Consider the following 19051-nt stretch of genomic DNA (forward strand, 5'->3'; position numbering starts at 1 on the left):
GGTCCTGCACATGGGTCAGGGCAATCCCCAGCACAAATACAGGCTGGGTGATGAGTGGATTGAAAGCAGCCCAGCAGAGAAGGACTTGGGGGCAGTAGTGGATGGAAAATGTGACTATGAGTCAGCAAAGTGTGCTTGCAGCCCAGAAAGCCAACCGTATCCTGGGCTGCATCAAGAGAAGTGTGGCCAGCAGGTCGAGGGAGGGGATTCTCCCCCTCTACTCTGCTCCCATGAGACCCCACCTGGAGTCCTGTGTCCAGCTCTGGGGCCCCCAACATAAGCAGGGCATAGACCTGCTTGAGCTGGTCCAGAGGAGGCCATGAAGACGATCGGGGAGCTGGAGCACCTGCCCTATGAGGACAGGCTGAGAGAGTTGGGGTTGTTCAGCCTGGAGAAGAGAAGGCTCTGGGGAGACCTTATAGCGGCCTTCCAGTACTTAAAGGGGGCTACAGGAAAGCTGGGGAGGGACTCTTTATCAGGGAGTCTAGTGACAGAACGAGGAGTAATGGTTTTAAACTGAAAGAGGGTAGATTTACATTAGATCTAAGGAAGAAATTGTTTACTGTGAGGGTGGTGAGACACTGGAACAGGTTGCCCAGAGAAGTGGTGGCTGCCCCCTCCCTGGCAGTGTTCAAGGCCAGGCTGGACGGGGCTTTGAGCAACCTGGTCTAGTGGAAGGTGTCCCTGCCTGTGGCAGGGGGGTTGGAACTAGGTGATCTTTAAGGTCCCTTCCAACCCAAACCGTTCTACAATTCTATGAAAATAGTTTTTTCACTGGTCTTTTATGATGTAGCTTGTCGTAGTTTAAAACTGACTTGGAAGTGAGACCTACTGCGAGTGCTGCAGGATCCGCTCTACTAGGCCCGACAAGAGTATCAGCACCCCACCCTCATCCTTGCTAGGCCAGTGAGATCACTGAAAAAATAAATAGTTCCATAAGCACTGGAACTAATGACTTCGTTTCATGTGGTTTAGTCTCTTGTGGTTGATTTGTCTTTGCAAAATCAGAAAGGTATGCTCTGCCTTAAGTTTTTTCTTTTGTAGGGCTGTTTGCAAGAGATCTCAGGAATAAAATCCCAGTTCTGCATTTACAAGATCCTCTTCTATTATTTATCCACCTGTTTTCACAAGATCTGTAGGAACAAATTAAGACTTCTATGTTATATTTGGCTAATAGTGGTTAATTAAATCAGATTTTTAGAAGACACACAAACAGCATGATTTCCCAAGTCAAGGAAACTAGACTAAATGTATTGGTGATTTTGTGTGGTTGTTCTCATGGCCAAATTCACTGTAGGGCGGGCTCTTCTTTGACTACAGGTGGTGCTACGGTACCACCTGAGTCATTTTTCTTAGGTAACCTCTAATGTTTATGTACAGTAGTTGGTGAACTTGCCTGCCACCTTCTCAAAGCTGTAATGTGAGAATAGTAATTTCAGGCACTAAATGTTTCCATGGCTTTGCAGAGAACATAACTGTTCTGCGTGTTAAGGAATTTATTTCTGTTTATAGCTAAAGGCAAAGAAAAAGTACAGTATCTGATTTTTTGTTAGCCTTGCTGCTGTTTTACTGGCTGGCAATATTCTGGCATATTTCTTCTTGCAGATGCTCAGACTCACTCTACCAGAGCATGAGTAACATTCCTCGTCTGCCTCAAAAATAGTAGCAAGTAAAATGTCATCTGTGATTTTCAAGTGAAATTGAAATTAAAGTTACCACCATGTCTTTTACCAGAGTTGAGACTGTGTTATTTGCACGCGTGCTTCAGACATAAAATATTTGAGGGGATGGAGGCAAATTGCGTTTTTTCTCTCCTCCAAGCTAGAGTGGTAGATGTTCTTCTCCTAGATGTATGTTAAAGCAAGAGAGTTGCGTGTATGGCACCAGTGGGGAGTGGTGGGGATGAGAGGACTGTGCTGGGGTAATGGTTCCCATAGTCTGGGATAAGACAGAGGTCTTGGTGTCACTTAAAGCTCCAGCCTGTCCATTCAAGGCCAAAACAAGTTAGGGACTTGTTTTGGCCTTGGACTCCTCTTCTCCTTCCCTTTTTCTCCCTTCTTTGTATTTACCCTGGGTAGATAAGCATCAGATGGGTATATAGGGATAGTGAGAGAAGTTAAAAGCCTGTCCTGCTGCCATCCACTTTCCCCTGAAGCCTGAACTGACCAGAGGATTTCATTATTTTGTGGGACTTTTTAAGTATTGTGAAGAGTTCAAATGATACGTTATTGGTAGGGCAATGATACAGTTCAAAAATTGTCTTAAAATAGTTTATTTCCATGTGTGAATTTAAAATTTTCTAGTATGTCAGTGAGCAGCACAAAATGTACTGAAGTTTGGTTGTTCACAGTCTGAGAGTGATTTCGTTGCTGTGTGTCACTTGATCATGCAGAGGAGATCCAGCTATTAGTGGTTGTGCCCAACTGCCACTCTACTGAAGTAATCTTATTTGGTGGGACAGAGCAAGTGTCCCATAGAAAGGAAAGGGTATCTGACATGATTACTTATTTATTGTATTTGTCATATTTTATTTTTAAAGCAAGCCCTAATATAACAGTGCATGCATGCCCTCCACAATGGTTGTTTTACGTCTGACCTCTTACGAGATGAAGCTGAAAGTTGTCTTTGCCCAGAGATTACATATGAAAACCAATGGCTTTTTTTTTTTTTTTTGGCCATGTGAGTTTACAAATAGATCAGCTCCTGGTGTTGGCTTAGTGGGCAATTGTATGAGTGCCAGAACTGACTTGGACGAAAGGCTATAGGAGTTTTTGGCTGGGGAGAAAGGGAGACCAAAATCACAGCAGTCTGAACTTTGTCTTGTTCTGCAATGGAATTGTGCTGTTGCTAGGGTTAACTGTGTGGTACCATGCAGTTGTTGTTTTGGTTTGGTTTTTTTCCAAAAGGCCTATACCTCACTGAGGGAAACAAATGTTACTCCATAGTTTTATCTTTGAACAGTTTAAATCAAAATAGTTTAGAGCTTTGGAAAATGACAAAGACAAGTCAACATTTTCAAAATAATGAAATGTTTTCTAATGCTGTATGTAATGCCACACTACAATGTTTGTGGATACTGCTAGATGTAATAGCAGTGAAAGGTTGTACTTGGGGTTGGAAGGCTATTGTTCTGGGCTCTGTACTGACACAGCTACTAATCCTGCGAAGATACATGCTTTCTGATGAATTCAGTGACATCCAGTGCTTAAGCTGACCATCTGGATTTGGGGTTTGAAGAACATATATACATTATCTTAATTTTGTGTTTGCATGAGCTCTGACTTCTTTTTAAATATTACCAGTATTTTTTCCAAAGCGCCAAAGTAATTGACTCTAATTAAAAAGTTACTGTGGAGACCCTATTTTCTTTTTGGTACTAAAAAAAAAGTTCTGAAGTTAAACTTAATATTAAAATCAGTGGGAAATACATAAAATACATTGAGGTCTCCTATGCTAGATAAAAGTTTTGTGAAGGGTGGGGAGCCTTGTCAATGAACTTAGAAGTTACCTTCATGGTATGCACAAGTTAGGAGGTGGAGGATGAAAGGGAAAACCTCTGGTATTGTCTCTGCTGCTGATTAGATCAACTGTCTTGCATTATGTTTGTATTTTTGAATCTCTGGTTTTTTTCATGTACCTCTTAGTTTAGGCTTGCCACAAGTTTTCTCAGAAACAAATATATTACATATACACTTATGTTTACACTGTGTTCTCCTAGTGACACTGGCTATACATCCTCTTTTTTGTATGTTGCTTATACTTTGCTTGATGGAAAAATTGCCGTTATGGGTGTGAAAAAACTTGGGATAAATATACACATCTGTGGCAGGAGAATACAGAAGCTTGATTGGTTGGTATTTATCGATGGATTAGCTTTCTAAACAGAGTAAAAATTATTTATCTTTAACATCATGGTTTAACTTGTTCTCTACAGGAAAGAGTGCACATCAGAAGATGCTACTTGCAAGATCTCTGAATCTGACCCTGAGGAATTATCAGATGAAGCAAGTGCTGACACCTTTTATGGAACTTCTCCTCCTAGTACACCCCGCCAGATGAAGCGTATGTCAACAAAGCATCAGAAAAATAACGTTGGGAGACCTGCTAGCCGCTCCACTTTGAAAGGTGGGTGTGGTGTTTTGTTTTTTTTCCTAAAATGACCATAAAATCATAGTAGTAGCCCATCATTACCTGATGGAGGAGATGTAAAGAAGATGGAGCCAGATACTGAGATGCAGTGAAAGAACAGGAGGCAGCTGTCGTAAGTTGTAACAAGGGAAAACTCTTTTGTGTATTAGAAGAACAATTTTACCATGAGAGTGGTAAGTGAACAGTTTGCTACAGAGGCTGTTGGGCTCTTGAATCTCCATCTTCGGAGATTTCGAAAACACAACTGGATAACATCATGAGCAGGCCAAACTAGTTTTGAAATAAACCCTGCTTTGAGCAGGAGGTTGGAAAAAATTACCTTCATTTTCCAGTCATTTTTTTTCTGCGATTCTATGGTCTCTAGTAATGTAGTAGTTGCTTCTCTGCCCCAATTTCATGTTCTGAAGCACTTCACAATCTGTTTTATAGAAAAATAGAGTTTTCAGTGATTATTCTTTACTCTTCAGTGTCACTGAAGCAATTAAATTGTAGTTACCACTACTTACTTCTGTTGATGCTTTAGTCATAAAGTCATGACTGGGAAAAAACAAGATACTTGACATATGTTTTTTCCTAATGTTGCTAAGTAATGATATCTAATACTGAATAAAACATTTTTAGGTTAAAATATGAATTTTAAGCTCTTCTTTCTTTAATTTTGAGCAGATATAGAATATGGTAATTTCTTGTTGAAAAGATAATTTAAAAAAAACATGCAGTAGCTATATCTTTCCAAGCTGCTCTTCCAAGAAAAAAAGAAAATATGTGCAATTTCAGTGTTTTTGCTGAGCTTGTGATGGGTGCAAAAAAGCCCTTTTTTTAAGATTGTATGTTCAGTATTTTCATACAGAATATACCTAGGTTTGGAGGGTTTTATGTTTTGTTTGGGGTTTTTTTGTTGTTTTGCTTTGCTTGCTTGCTTGCTTAAAAAAAAAAAACCCAAACAACTGTCGGACAAGGTCATTTGCCAGAATTGTATGGCAGCTTGACTATTGCCAGTTAATATTTTGGAAGCAATTTTTTAAATTGTTTAGCAAGAAACAGGAGAGGTTATCACAGAGTGCATTTACTTGAAGGGATTACATTTTCAAGGTAAAGTGTAGGGGAGAAGAAAGTGAATGGTTTAGCATGAATAAGGGAATACAATCTATTCTTCAGTTGCCTAGAGTTGTGGAGTGCAAGTTCATAATAAAAGAAGGGCCCGTGCAAACATCTTCCAAAGCTTTTGGTTCCCTTCTGTTTCATACAGCCTCTGAATAATGTCACTGCGAAGAGAGCATTCGCCAAAAGACCTCTTCCATGAGCTAAATTGGAGAGAAATCTCCTTATACTTGCCAGTTAGCTGTGTAGGCATGGGAATTATTAAGCTGCTTTTACTGGCTTTTAATTGTGCCTTTTGGCTAAGTTAAACTCTTTTAATGCAGCATTAACCTTATTAAGTTCTGTATATGGTAGTTATGTATTAACTTTCCTTGCTTTCTGTGATTTTTCTTGTTTGTTTCTGTGCTTTAAAAAAAATTAGTTTCTAAACAGAGAAATTGTGATACTAAACAACTATAATGCATGATACTTCATGGTGACCATTTGGTGCTGAGCACAAACTGAGGATCCATACCTTTATGAGAAATGGGGAGCTGTTGTTTATCCTTGCTAATACATTCTGAGTTTTGGAGCGAGGTCTCTCTCTACTTGCGAGGGGAATGGTTTTTGCTTCTGGAATAAAAATATCCTGTTCTTGATTGTTGTAAGTGTATCTTTAAAATATGGTGTGGGTTTTTTTTTTAATGAATTGGATAGTGGTGTATTGTGTAAAATATCTTTTTCTGGAAAATCCATAGTTCATTTTGTTTAACTTTGCCTATATGTATGATCTTGGAATATTTGTTCTATATTGGGGGGGGGGGGGGGGGGGGGGGGACACGGGACGGGACACGGGGACGACAAAACAAAAAAAACCCTACCCCAAAGCCAACAACTTGGAAGTGGACTCATTGATTAACTCTGAATGTGTATGCATATGCAGTTACTGAGACTGAATTGGTTTTACTTCAGTAAGAGAATTCATTCAGGGGTTAGTTTGATGTAACTAATCAGTTTAAAAAGTTATTTCAAGTTTACTTTTCAGACATTTACATATAACACAGATGAAATGTATCTTCCCTTTATTTAGACAACTGAAACAATTTTGGGCTTTAGGGGCTTGTTTCCTTGCATCTCCAATGTTTGTTTAGTTTCTGTCATGCCAAGTTTCTTATAACTTGCATTTAGTATCAAAAACTAAATTGATTCAATAATCTGTTTAAACTTGTTTCTGAACTGTCTCTCCTGTAGTCCAAGACCCATGGGATTCATGTTTTCTAAGCTAAATGCATTTCAGAGTTGCTCCTAAGACATATGTGTGTCTCCTGACTGTTTTTTTTTTTGACTCGGAGGGTATGGAATGTCAGTCCAGCGATGCTTGCTTGCTTACTGAAGTGGTAGCTTCTTGGACTATGCAATAAAGTGCCCCGTCTGCTTTGTAGTATCAAAGTTCTGCAACTTCATACTTGAAGGAGAACCTCTGTACACCCCACTTTCTTACCCCCATCAATTTCCTCAAGTTCCTTTTGTCTTTTTTTTTTAATGAGCTGTTTGATATCTCAGACTCTACCATGTGCCCCCTCTCAGCAACCAATCATTGCTTAGTCATGAAACCTACCTGCCCTATGTAGCACTAAAGGTAATTGTTAAATCAAAATTTGCTAGTACAGCTGAACTTGTTTTACAAATTATTTTAAGATTATTACAAAGCTGCAATAAAATTCGTAATAGGAGCTCATACACTTATAACATTGATACTCATTCTGGGATGTGGTTTGCAAATTTTTGAGAATTCTAGGTGCAATTGAAGTCAGGGAGCATTGAACACAAAGTGCTCAGTGTTTTGAAATGTTGAGCAATAGCTCTTCCCATCTTTATCATGATTTTCTATATATAGAAAGGGAATAATATTATTCTTCCATCGAGCAGGCCTGTTTTGCAAATAAGCTTATTAGTATTTCTGGTACTAATGGATGTTATAGTGAGGAGCACAGTAGCAAAGACTCTTAAGGAAATTACTACCTCTAGAGTGGGGAATGAGCCATGTGCAGCAGATAATCCTTAGAGTCACGGTGAACAGTGAAAAGAAGACAAAGTATTCAGCCACCATTCAGAAAGTCTTTTCTGTTCTTGAATAAGGAGGGGCCTTGTGATTTTGTAGCTTGTTGTGTTCCAACTGCTGATCCTGGACCGCAGCTGGTGCTTCTCTCCCACCTGCCACCAATTCCATGAGAGAACCACTGTTTCAATACCAAGCAGTTCCTCCTGTCCTGATCTGCAAAGCCTAGACTGAAGCGCTTTTGTTAGTGCTACAGAAGAGTGATAAGGTCTGCTGCTCCTGAGGAAAGAACAGAAAGAGAAGAAGAGGTTGCACAATTAGGCAGGAGAGGGCTGCTGTTATGTGGTGAGGGGGAAGGCAAGTGTGTTTGTGTTAGGTGAGTGGGGAAGTAGGCTCCTGGTGTTAAGACAGTGTATTAAGACTATGAAGAGGTTCCCATAACTAAGATCAAGCTCACGAAGAGGCAGGATTGGATCATTCATGCTATATTTCAGAATCCATACGTGCTCCATTTTTTATGAAATTGCACATGTAATGGAGTCTCTTTAATTCTGTTTGACTTGGAAACCTTAATAATGCTGTGTTGCATTTTGAGTTTTTGTTTGGGAGACTGTGTGCCAAATGTATGGAAAATGAACTTGGAAACCATTCTTTCCCTTTTGATCATACTCAGTTCTCAAATCTCAGTAGATGGCATACTCAGGATAATGAGAATTCTCTGAGGTACTTTCCACAAAACAGGTAAAGCAAGAGGAGACAAAAAATTTCCTTTGGTGCTAGCTATATTAATGGTAACTTCCAAGACTACATTTTACATCTACCCATGCCTGTTTTCTTTTCACAGAATCACAGAATCGTCTAGGTTGGAAAAGACCTTGAAGCTCATCCAGTCCAACCATTAACCTAACACTGACAGTTCCCAACTACACCATATCCCTAAGCACTATGTCGACTCTACTCTTAAACACCTCCAGGGATGGGGACTCCACCACCTCCCTGGGCAGCCCATTCCAACACCTAACAACCCGTTCTGTAAAGAAATGCTTCCTAATATCCAGTCTAAACCTTCCCTGGTGCAATTTGAGGCCATTCCCTCTTGTCCTATTGCTTATTACTTGGTTAAAGAGACTCATCCCCAGCTCTGGGGTCTCCCCTCAGCTTCCTCTTCTCCAGACTAAACAACCCCAGTTCCCTCAGCCATTCCTTGTACGACATGTGCTTTTATTGGTATTAAACAATGTTGTGATGGGGAGCTGGATTGAATGATGCTTTTTCTTGTTGCTGCAGTCACATTCTTTCTTTTTTTTTCTTTTCTTACAGAAAAAATGAGTGTGCCAACTCAGTCTGTGCATAAAGACAATGGGAAAACCATTGAGAATGTGGAGGAGCACAGCTATAAGCAAGGAAAAAAGATCCGAGACACTCTAAGGACAACAGAACGAGATCACAAGAAAAATGTGCAGTGCTCATTTATGTTAGACTCAGTTGGTGGGTCTCTGCCAAAAAAAACAATTCCAGATGTTGATCTCAATAAGCCTTACCTCAGCCTTGGCTGTAGCAATGCTAAGCTTCCAGTCTCTGTGCCCATGCCAATACCCAGAACTGCACGCCAGACTTCTAGGACTGATTGCCCCGCAGACCGCTTGAAATTCTTTGAAACCCTGCGGCTTTTGTTAAAACTTACCTCAGTCTCAAAGAAAAAGGACAGGGAGCAAAGAGGACAGGAAAACACCTCTTCTGTCTGGCTGAACCGATCCAATGAACTTATCTGGCTGGAGTTGCAAGCTTGGCATGCTGGCCGGAGCATTAATGACCAAGACCTCTATCTCTATGCAGCCCGTCAAGCTATCCCTGATATCATCAATGAAATCCTCACTTTCAAAGTGAACTATGGAAGCTTCTCCTGCGTAAAAAATGGAGCCAGTCTCAATGGTACTTCCGGAGAAGGAGTTTGCAAAGCAACACATGGAAATAGTGCTTTGGGTTACTCAAGTTACCATGAACACCTCCATCGCCAGCGGGTCTCATTTGAGCAAGTAAAGCGGATAATGGAGCTGCTAGAGTATATAGAAGCACTTTATCCATCTCTGCAGGCTCTTCAAAAGGACTATGAAAAGTATGCTGCAAAGGACTTCCAAGACAGAGTGCAGGCACTCTGTCTATGGTTAAATATTACAAAAGACTTAAATCAAAAACTAAGGATTATGGGAACTGTATTGGGCATCAAAAATCTTTCTGACATTGGCTGGCCAGTGTTTGAAATTCCTTCTCCCCGACCATCTAAGGACAATGATCCAGAGGATGAAGAAGTTGATAGGGAAACAGAAGTAAAGGAATCCTCAGGAACATGCACAGAGGAGAGCGATGGTGAAGAACAAATCTCTGAGGAGAATGTTGAGGAACTTAGACAAGCCATCAAGAACAATTTTACTAATAAGCCAAATTTTGACTTTCAGGACCATTTTTCAAGGAGGCTTGATAGGCTTGAATCTGAGGATGACTCTGCCTCTTGGGTTATTCCAGAATGCAGTGCTGAGGCAAGCTGCAGCCAACACTGTTTGACCTCTATTTACAGGCCATTTGTAGATAAAGCACTGAAGCAAATGGGGTTGAGGAAGCTAATTTTAAGACTGCACAAGCTAATGCATGGTTCCTTGCAAAGGGCCCGTATGGCGTTGGTAAGGAGTGATCACCAGCTGGAGGTAGGTTGCTGCTAGTGTAAACGGATAACAGGAGTGCCTCCTCTGCTATATTGTTTCTAAGTGAAACTGGAGGAATTGGGATCTTAGGAAAATCTTGATTGCTTTTTGAAAGATAGTGTATGTTTTGAAAGATAGTGTATGCCCAGTTCTGCTTCCACTGAAATGAATCTGTCATTTGACCTGAATTAGAATTTGTGTGAAGCACGAACTAGTTTTATGTTCTTGTATGTAATTGAAATGACATTTTAATGATAAAATCTTTGCTCATTGCATTTTCTCATGTCTAAAACCGTAAGTCTGGAAAATTACAATGGAATATTAGGCACAAAAGTTGAATCATGAGAAAAACTAGCTATGAAAGTGGTCATCTTCCTTTTCTTGTCTTCAAAACTGGGTATTTCTCTGCAAGACGTCCTTTATGAAAACGTCACTACTGCTTGGGGTTCTTCCTCATTTAAATTAATAAAGTACTGTGGTGGCATGTTATGCTTGAGGCCAGATCGGATAAATGAATGGACTCTCTTGACCTTGAAATCTATGAAAGCAAGTTATGTTAGCATGTTGCATTCTTCAGCTGGCTCTTAATTAACTTTTTTTTTCTTTGGGTCATTTTATATTATTTAAGAATGATTGTGAGTTAATAAAAAAATTTTGAAATAAGCTGTGAACTAAGGACAGTAGCTGAAGTTCCATATGGTAAGTTGTGGTCGCTAATTCTTTCAAGGAAGAATATTGTTTCTTAATATAAACTGTTACCCAACTTGTAGGGATTTTTATATTAGGAAGAACTAGTAGTAAGGATTACTTGCCCTCCTCGATAAAGTGATACTGTGGGGGGGGGCTAACAATGGATTGTGGAGGAAGGAATTTCTTAGCCAACATGCCCATTCTAATGTGGTCTTTTAGTGTTGACTGTAACATTTGCAAAAGGAATAAGACTTGTTTATCTCCCTTGGAGGTTATTTTTTAGGACTAATAACTTTATAGAGTTATTTAATTTTGAAAAAATTGTTATTTGTACTGTTGTTAATGTACTTATTTATTCTCTAATTGGTTTCAACTCGTGTTGTAGGAAGCTTTGCAATAAGAAAATCTTTGTATATTTCTAAAATCATGTGCCTAAACAAAACTTGCAGGTACCTGTTGCAGTAACCAAAAGTACCCCCAAACCATATATGCTTAGAACATTCAGCTTAATATATAGGTAGGAATACCTTTAAAAACCCAAAGGAAATAAAACATAATTTGGGTGTATTGAAAACTACTTTGAATGTATTTTTGAAAATGCTGAATACCTCAAAAGTTTTGACTTCATAAGGGTTCTCATAACAAGTTAATGAAACACTAGTAGCTAGACTCTTTGCTGAAGCTTCACAGAATTAAACTTTCTGGTAATTTAGCATTGGATGACTTCTGTAAGATGTAAGGTTAATCTTTTCTCCTTCCTCTACCCTTGCAACTTCTTTGAATGTTCATTTTCAGTAGTTATTACATTTTCTTTGGAATATGGTCCTCCTTCAGCAAATGATTTCATCACTAAGGGTGAATGTTACAAAACTGTAAACTCCTTTCCTGCCCCCAAATTAAAAGAATGCTGTCAAAAAAAACCCCAAACTGTTTCAGAAGTGTGGTGCCTCCTGCAGCAAAGGATGACATTAGACTAAAATAGAAGAGATGGTTTTGAATTGCTTGGTCTTTGCACCTGACAGTACTTTGAATGTAGTGTCTTGGGGTTTTTTTAGTGCAGATCAGTTTGATATTTGTATGCAGCCAGAGCTGTTAGTGTTTTGTTAATCATTATTACTTCTATTATTTTTGTATCTTGACTTTGTGTTTATGTGTGTACATACACTTTAAAATTTCTGGACATACTTTTATTTCTATTGTTACTTTAAAACACTATCTTTCATCTAAAATATACTTTCTGGCTTCTTTTTCTGTATCCATTTTAATGCTCATTTCATCTTAAATATATGTATGTGTTTATACAGATAGCTGTAACGTACAAGTTTCGTTCATTATAGGCTCTGATACTTTAACAAGGCTCTAGGCACTATAGAGTCTGTTTTGCATAGAAGATGTATGATTTGATTTCTTAAAGAAAATGGCTAATGTTTCTTATTTTAGTTTACAAAATCAGAGGTGTTATTTTAGTAGAACAGTATTTAAGCCTGTGTACCCTACTTGTTGGTTTATTTAGCTGGCTGCACTTTTGAGTATGGATTTTATGTATGATCTCAATAAATGGCTTGGAATTTGTTTTCTTGGGGGTTTTTAACAAGTATGTGGTAGTCATTCAGGTGTCATAGTTAACAGCTGTGAAATGAGAATTAGAATAAAACAAGCTTAATCTGAAACAAATCTTATCCTTAGATGATGTACAGTGTGTTGTTATCTTTAAGAGCTGCATAAATATTGTAGTTCAGATTTTCTTCCTAAATTAAACCCTAAAGTGACTCCATGTGCAGCTTTGCTTAGAATGTTATCACAAGGTATATAGTTTAGATACCTAGGATGTCTATTTTGGATACTTTCAATTATTTTTCTCTAAAAAAGTCACTTCATTTAAATGCAGTTTTCATTTAAATGGAAAATAAGTTTATTAATTGAAAAAAAAGTCTTGATCTCTTTATATTTTACCTTCCTTTTTAAATTTCAGTTTCAATTTCTTAACATCTACCAAAGTTCATAAGTTATTTTTTTGGTAGTTTTGTTCAATTCAGCTAGTGACACTTTCTTGAATATTGCATTGCTTTACAATATGGAGTTTTATATAATATATGCACTATGTATCTGAAAAGAAACAAGGTTAGTTACCTGACACAGCCAAGTGCAAACTTGTTTCTCTAGATGTAGTTATTAGTGTAGACCTTTTATTTGTTTTTTAAATATATTTTGAAATTCTCAAGCATCTTACAATGACCTGAATATATGTTCCTATATATTATGTTAGGCTTAACTTGTATGCTTGTCATTAACCTCAAACAGCAGTTTCTTCCTGGGTAGTGAGCAGATCTCCAACTTTAATGGATGCCTTAATCACTTTAAAGCAGAAACATAAAGTAAGAGATTGTTTTGTTCACTCCCAGTGGTCCATAATTTTTTTCCTCAGCCTGGTGATCCTCAAATAAAAAAAGATAAGTTAGCTTTTTAAAAAAAAAAAAAAAATTGAAACTTCTGTGGTTGATTTGCCAGTTAATAGAATCTTGCCTTTTAAAAATAAACTTTTGTGCATGTTGCTTTAAACAAATGCTAAATCCTAAAGAATTTAAGGATCCTTTTCATGATACCTATTTCTTGTTACAGTTTTCAGAATTTCCAGATCCCATGTTGTGTTCAGATTATGTGCAGTTACTAAATTCCCCACCTTGTGAGCAAAAATGCAGCACTGTATCATGGGAGGAGCTGAAATCCATGGATTTACCATCTTTTGAACCTGCATTCTTGGTCCTCTGCCGAGTCCTGCTCAATGTTATCCATGAATGTCTCAAGCTGAGGTTGGAACAAAGACCTGCTGGGGAACCATCTCTTTTGAGTATTAAACAGGTTTGCGTCAACTGGTTGTTTTTTTTATATTTTCTATTTGAAATTACTTTGTCATTTGGTTATGATAAGGTTGTTGGCTTAAAGAGGATTAGTTTAAGAGATGACAGTGTATAATTATGTAATAACTTCTATAAATAGTCTTGTATTTCATATAAAGATCTGGTTTTTGCATAGTAAACAATTGGTCATATATACCTCTCTGATTTAGACTTTCAGGAATCAAAACTGGTGATTAAAGAATTATCAGCAAGCAAAGGTAAACAGTATTTGTTCCATTTGCATTGTAAGCTATATAACCTTGCCCAGCACATCTTCCTCCATTTGTTTTTTTAGGCAGTGTAACCAGTTTTAAGGGTCTGTAGATATTTTTTTTTTTCTTTGATTTGATCCTTTTTTCTTTGCAAATGTAAGACCTCTGCCAACATGTGGTAGACACATAGTGGAAGTTGATTAAGGAAAAAACCAAAATGAAAAAAAAAATACCTTCTTTCCCAGCATATTGTTTTAGATAAATATCCGATATTTTCTGTGGGTAGTGGCCCAAGATTGTCAGTCCTGTCACTGGTTAAGAATGCTGTATGAGGATTTCTTTTCTGGTGGTTATCTGATACAATGAAGGCTGTTTAGATCAATGCCATTTTTCAAAGTCTAGTCCAGGACATACTAAAATTGTCTGAAGATACCTCCCGGCTCCCTGGCAAGCATTACCAGATAGGGGTTTTATCAGGTGGTTGTTAAGGGTAAACAGTTAAATAAACTCTTGGGCTGATTATGATTTCACATTCCAGTTATCTGCTGCACCAAAATCAATTGCTAAGTTACTTTATGGTCCCAAATAAATTTCAGTCCTCTCTCTTCCTGTGCCCGCCCATTCCCTTACTCCCCCCCTTTTTCTTTACATTGTATACTAGGATTTTGGATGCCCTTATATCCAGAAGTACAGTACCTACAGTTTCAATTTTGTTATCATTATAACTATTGTTATAGGATAGCATACTGTATTGTAAAGCACAGTATATCCTTTTTTCTCAGAGACTGGAGCTATTTGTTTGCCCTTACATTTTGTATTCTCCTTGTGGACTTTGAGTTGAGTAAAAATGATACTTCCTTCCTAGAAAACAATGTGTTTATGCAGACTGTTTTGATGGTGTATACTGTCTTGCTAATTACATCGAAAAAATAAATTCCACTCAGCAAATGCTTGCTGTCCCACATAAGTATTTCTGAACAGGCAAAGGAGCTGTGGAGGATATTTGACAAATATATGTATTTTGTTTCCTGAAGAATTATAATTCCTAAAATCTTGGGCAGGCTCAAAACAGAGTCTTAGGGATCTGTTTTGTTCTGCAAGTTCACAGACTATTACAAAATTACAGCAAAGTCTGGGTTTGAGATACTCATCCAACCTTCTGTGGAGAAAGCTGGGCCCTGTATTAGGTTATCCAGGGCCTTGTTAGGCCAGATCATGAATACTTTTAGTGAGAGAGAGATTCCATTGCTTCTTCAGCCATTCTGTTCCAGCATATATTTTTTTCTTCCATTAAAGCATTTTTCTCTTGTATCCAGACAGAATTTCTCTGAAGCAACTTGTGCCTGTTGCCTCTTGTTGGGTCGCCATACATCCTTGTGAAAGGAGTACTCCCATTTTCTCTGTAACTACCTCTAGGCATTGGAAAACTGTGATCAGGTTCCCCATGCATAGTCTCTTCTCTAGGCTGAACAAACCCAATCCCTTGAATTGTTCTTCGCATGCATGTAGCTCAGTGCTGTTTGGTTTCTATAGTGGTTGACCTAGTGGGTGTCATTTGGGGCACTAAGACCTTTAAGTGTCTCCTACTTTTTGGTACCATTTGAAATGTGTAGCAGTACTGTTTGAATGTATCGGGCATGCTAGTCCTGATACTCAACTTTTCCAAGGTGAGGTTAAATTTTTGGATTCCTAGCAAGACAATTCAATTTAAAAAAAACCCAACTGATTTGCAAGAAAAAATACACACACAAAAAGAAAATCAGCACGGATTATATGCTTCCTGCAGTGTCCTTTCTCACTAGCTTCCGCTTTTTGAGCCATCTCGTCCACCTTTCACCTCCAGCAATATCTTTTGTGATGCTGATGACCCTGTGTTATCAGAGAGCACTGTTCTCTTTTAATGGCAATTTGTCCTTATGTGGCGGCAGCATAGTTCCTGAACAGTTCAAGATGGTTCTAAAGTTACGAATTTGTGCTGAGAAGTGGAGGGATGCATGTGTGTGCACGTGTACATGGGTTATTTCTGTTAGGTGGTTAAACATTGATTGTTAAAACCTGTGTTGAGTGTCTTACAGCACCATGCAAAATTATCAGATCTTTCTGGATCTTTCATACCAGTTTGTATTTTCAAAACGGTAGTAGATAATACTGTTATTTCATAAAAGCTTCTTCCTTACAAAAATCAGTGGAGAAAGTAGGTCAATACTGCTAAAAGATTTTTAATTCCAGATTATAGGATACTGTAATAGAGAAATGCAGTTTACAAATAAGTAATTTCTTCATCAGCACCCATTTAAGTCTATAGCTAGAAGCAAAATAGCATATTGTATGTTGATGTAGGTGCTGATTTCTTAATTAGCAGTTGTTATCCACACACCTGTTAACCAGCTAGTATTTGAACACATGTTTTAATGATTAAAGAAGAAGCCAGCTAAAGGATGTGTGTTCGAATGGGGAAAACAGTATCTGATGATCAGCACTGTCTAGATGATCTTAATGGCACGTGGTACCTCCTGGAATTTTTGGGTCAACAGTCCTTATGTCAGCCATCAACATGTGCAGACTCCTTATGGTCTGTTATTGTTATGTTGCTTGCATTAACTCTAAGGTAGTCCAACCTATTTGAAAAGTGAACTGTCACACCTACCTGGTTTCTGATAAGTGACCGACACCAGTTGGAGCCGGTCCACAGTGTACTGACTAGTTACTGTGTTCTGCTTAATCAGGTTTTGTGTATTGGGTATAGTTATAGATCACTTAAAATAGGTGTGGTGTAAATTTTGGAAGTTATTGGAAAAATTTAAATGTTTGGTGACAGATTGTTATTTTATAGGTCAAGTAAATGGGAGGGCGGGGGACACGAGACAGGGAAAACGGGACAGGGAACACGGGACACAAACCACCAAAAAACCCAGAAAACTTAATATAAACTTTCTTGCTCCAAACTACAGTAACCTAGAGGCCGTGTGACCTGCCCTACCTGCTCTGCAGGAAATAATCTCTTGTACAAACTCCCTAAACAAAAAAAATCCCCATCAAACAAACTAATAACAGTGATAATATTTTCAGTTTAATCTGCACATTCTGGAGTGTGCTCATTATAGACCATATTTTTTTTTGCTTTGTGTGTTTCAGTTCCAAAAGTTGATATTTAACGTTAGCATTACAGGGCTTTTTGTAAATCCTGTATTCTGTTATTGAATAGCACTACACATCACTGTATAGCGCTGTTATTTTTTAAAAAGAAAAAGTCTTGTTTTTAATGAAGTTTTAGGTGTGTTTTATTTTGGAATGGACAGATGTTACTCTTTGCAAGCTTTAGAAGTGAAGTTTGCTTGTATCTAAGATATACCATACTATATAGTGAGGTTTTATGGATAAGTGATATTGCCAAGTCCCATCTGTCTTTCTGAATAATGAGTGGTTAAATACCAATTTTAAATTCTTTGAGCAAGTTATGTTTTTCTTTGTGGATCCAAGAGCAAAAAAACCCCAATAGGTTGACAGAGTACACTGGATGTGATTGGGTGGAGAATGAAGAATGCACATTCACTTTTAAATATATGACATGTTAGGGATATAAATGTGTAATTATTGGATTTCCACCTTACAAAAAGTGACTTTTTTTTTTTTCTCCTTTTTCACCTAACTTGATAAGTTTTAAACTACAGAGTTCAGAATATTACCCTTGTTTCCCCTGCATGTGGGGGAGCATGACATAACATGTTCTGGCCTGTAAAAGAGTCCGAAGACTTGTCATATTAGTAACACTATTGTATGACTTTTGCTTTCATGCCATTATAATTTCTCATACATTGAGCCATTGATAATATTAATATATTATTTTGCCAGGATAGCCATTATAGAAGATTTTAAAAAGCATATTAACCAACAAACAGTTCCATTCCCTCTGACCCTTCAAATGAACCCCTCTCTTTCTCTCAGACTCTCAAAGTTTTTGCTCAGGAAAGGCCAGGGGTTGTCAGACCTGGAGACTGGTGATAATTTCAGGAGAATGCACACTTAGCACTGGAAGGGTTTCTGAAAGAAAGGCATTTGTTATTGTAGGTTTGAAACTGTTCTTGCTCTTTGTGTACTCCTATGTCTGTGGTTGTGCACTTTTCTTCAAATCAATAAAAGCTGTAAGCTTTCGGGAAGGGATGACAGCTGTTTGGCCAAAAGTGACCACTTCTGTGGTTGAAAAGAGTAACTTGGCTCATGTTAGCCTTGCCCAGGGAAGCAACAGAAGAAACACTAGCTGTTTTCAGGTCTGGTATTGGTTTTAGAGTTGTGGACACCTGCCCAATAGATTGACAGTGAATTTCCTGTAGTAAAACATTTCTCTTAGGTCTCAAGCATCTGTCAAACACATTGCATGTTATTCCTGGCTGGTTTCCATTTAAACTGGTGATTTGATGATTGTGAGCCCTCTTGCCCACTTTAAACTTTTCAGCTATGCAGTATGTTGCTTGCTGTGGCTCTGTGCAGGGAATGAAGTCTGAAACATCTGCCTCCATTTACAGTTATGTGGCAGATGGCATGATGGCAATTAAATACCCCTGGAAAACTAATCACATCTTTCCTGCAGACATGTAGAGCAACTGTATTAATTTCTAAAAGGTGTAGAAATTATGTAGTGATAAACTAACATGTTCAGACAAACTGGACTGACAAATTAAGCTTTCACTTCCCAGGGGAACTGAAAAGTAGTATCTTGACTGATGGCAGATTTTGGGTTTTTCTCTTGCAGCTAGTGAGAGAGTGTAAAGAGGTTCTGAAGGGTGGCCTGTTAATGAAGCAATATTACCAGTTTATGTTACGGGAGGTGTTAGATGACTTGCAAAAGATTGATTGCAACATTGATTCTTTTGAAGAAGACCTGCATAAAATGTTAATGGTAAGCTTCAAAAAGGAGAAAATATTTGGAGTTTTAGTAAGTATATTAATCTGAATACTGCTAATAGAAATCTATTGTCCCTGTTGGTCTTGCTGATTTTTTTGTTGTTGTACTCCTTTAACATAATTTTATTGTTTTAATAGACTTATAAAGGTTACACAGTAGCCATTGCCATTTTAGCAATACTGATTTTTGTTTACTGGACTGTGGTATGGTATACTTGTAAATTGCCTGTATTTACAATAAAATGGTTCATATATAGAACTGTAAATTCCATATGTTTAGACTAAACTTTTATTAATCTGTTAGTATTGAGTAAAAAATAAATACAATTGTTTGACTAACTTCATGTCTTAATATCTTGGTAT

General features: G+C 38.0%; 1 protein-coding gene across 9 annotated transcripts in view; it reads left to right on the forward strand.

The window, feature by feature from the left end:
- The window catches only part of MAP3K4 (mitogen-activated protein kinase kinase kinase 4), a 124302-nt gene that overhangs the window by 63066 nt on the left and 42185 nt on the right, over window positions 1-19051 (forward strand). For all 9 annotated transcript variants that reach the window (XR_012628183.1, XR_012628182.1, XM_074862983.1 and 6 more), the window contains exons 2-5: window positions 3935-4125; window positions 8609-9990; window positions 13297-13536; window positions 18537-18683. Coding sequence is in view for 7 of the 9 variants with exons in the window: in XM_074862976.1 (XP_074719077.1) it covers window positions 3935-4125; window positions 8609-9990; window positions 13297-13536; window positions 18537-18683 (1960 nt within the window). In the remaining 2 variants the exon portion in view is untranslated. The remainder of the gene's footprint in view (window positions 1-3934; window positions 4126-8608; window positions 9991-13296; window positions 13537-18536; window positions 18684-19051) is intronic.

The sequence above is a fragment of the Strix uralensis genome, chromosome 3 (genome assembly GCF_047716275.1).
Source record: "Strix uralensis isolate ZFMK-TIS-50842 chromosome 3, bStrUra1, whole genome shotgun sequence".
In the NCBI taxonomy this organism is placed as follows: Eukaryota; Metazoa; Chordata; class Aves; order Strigiformes; family Strigidae; genus Strix; species Strix uralensis.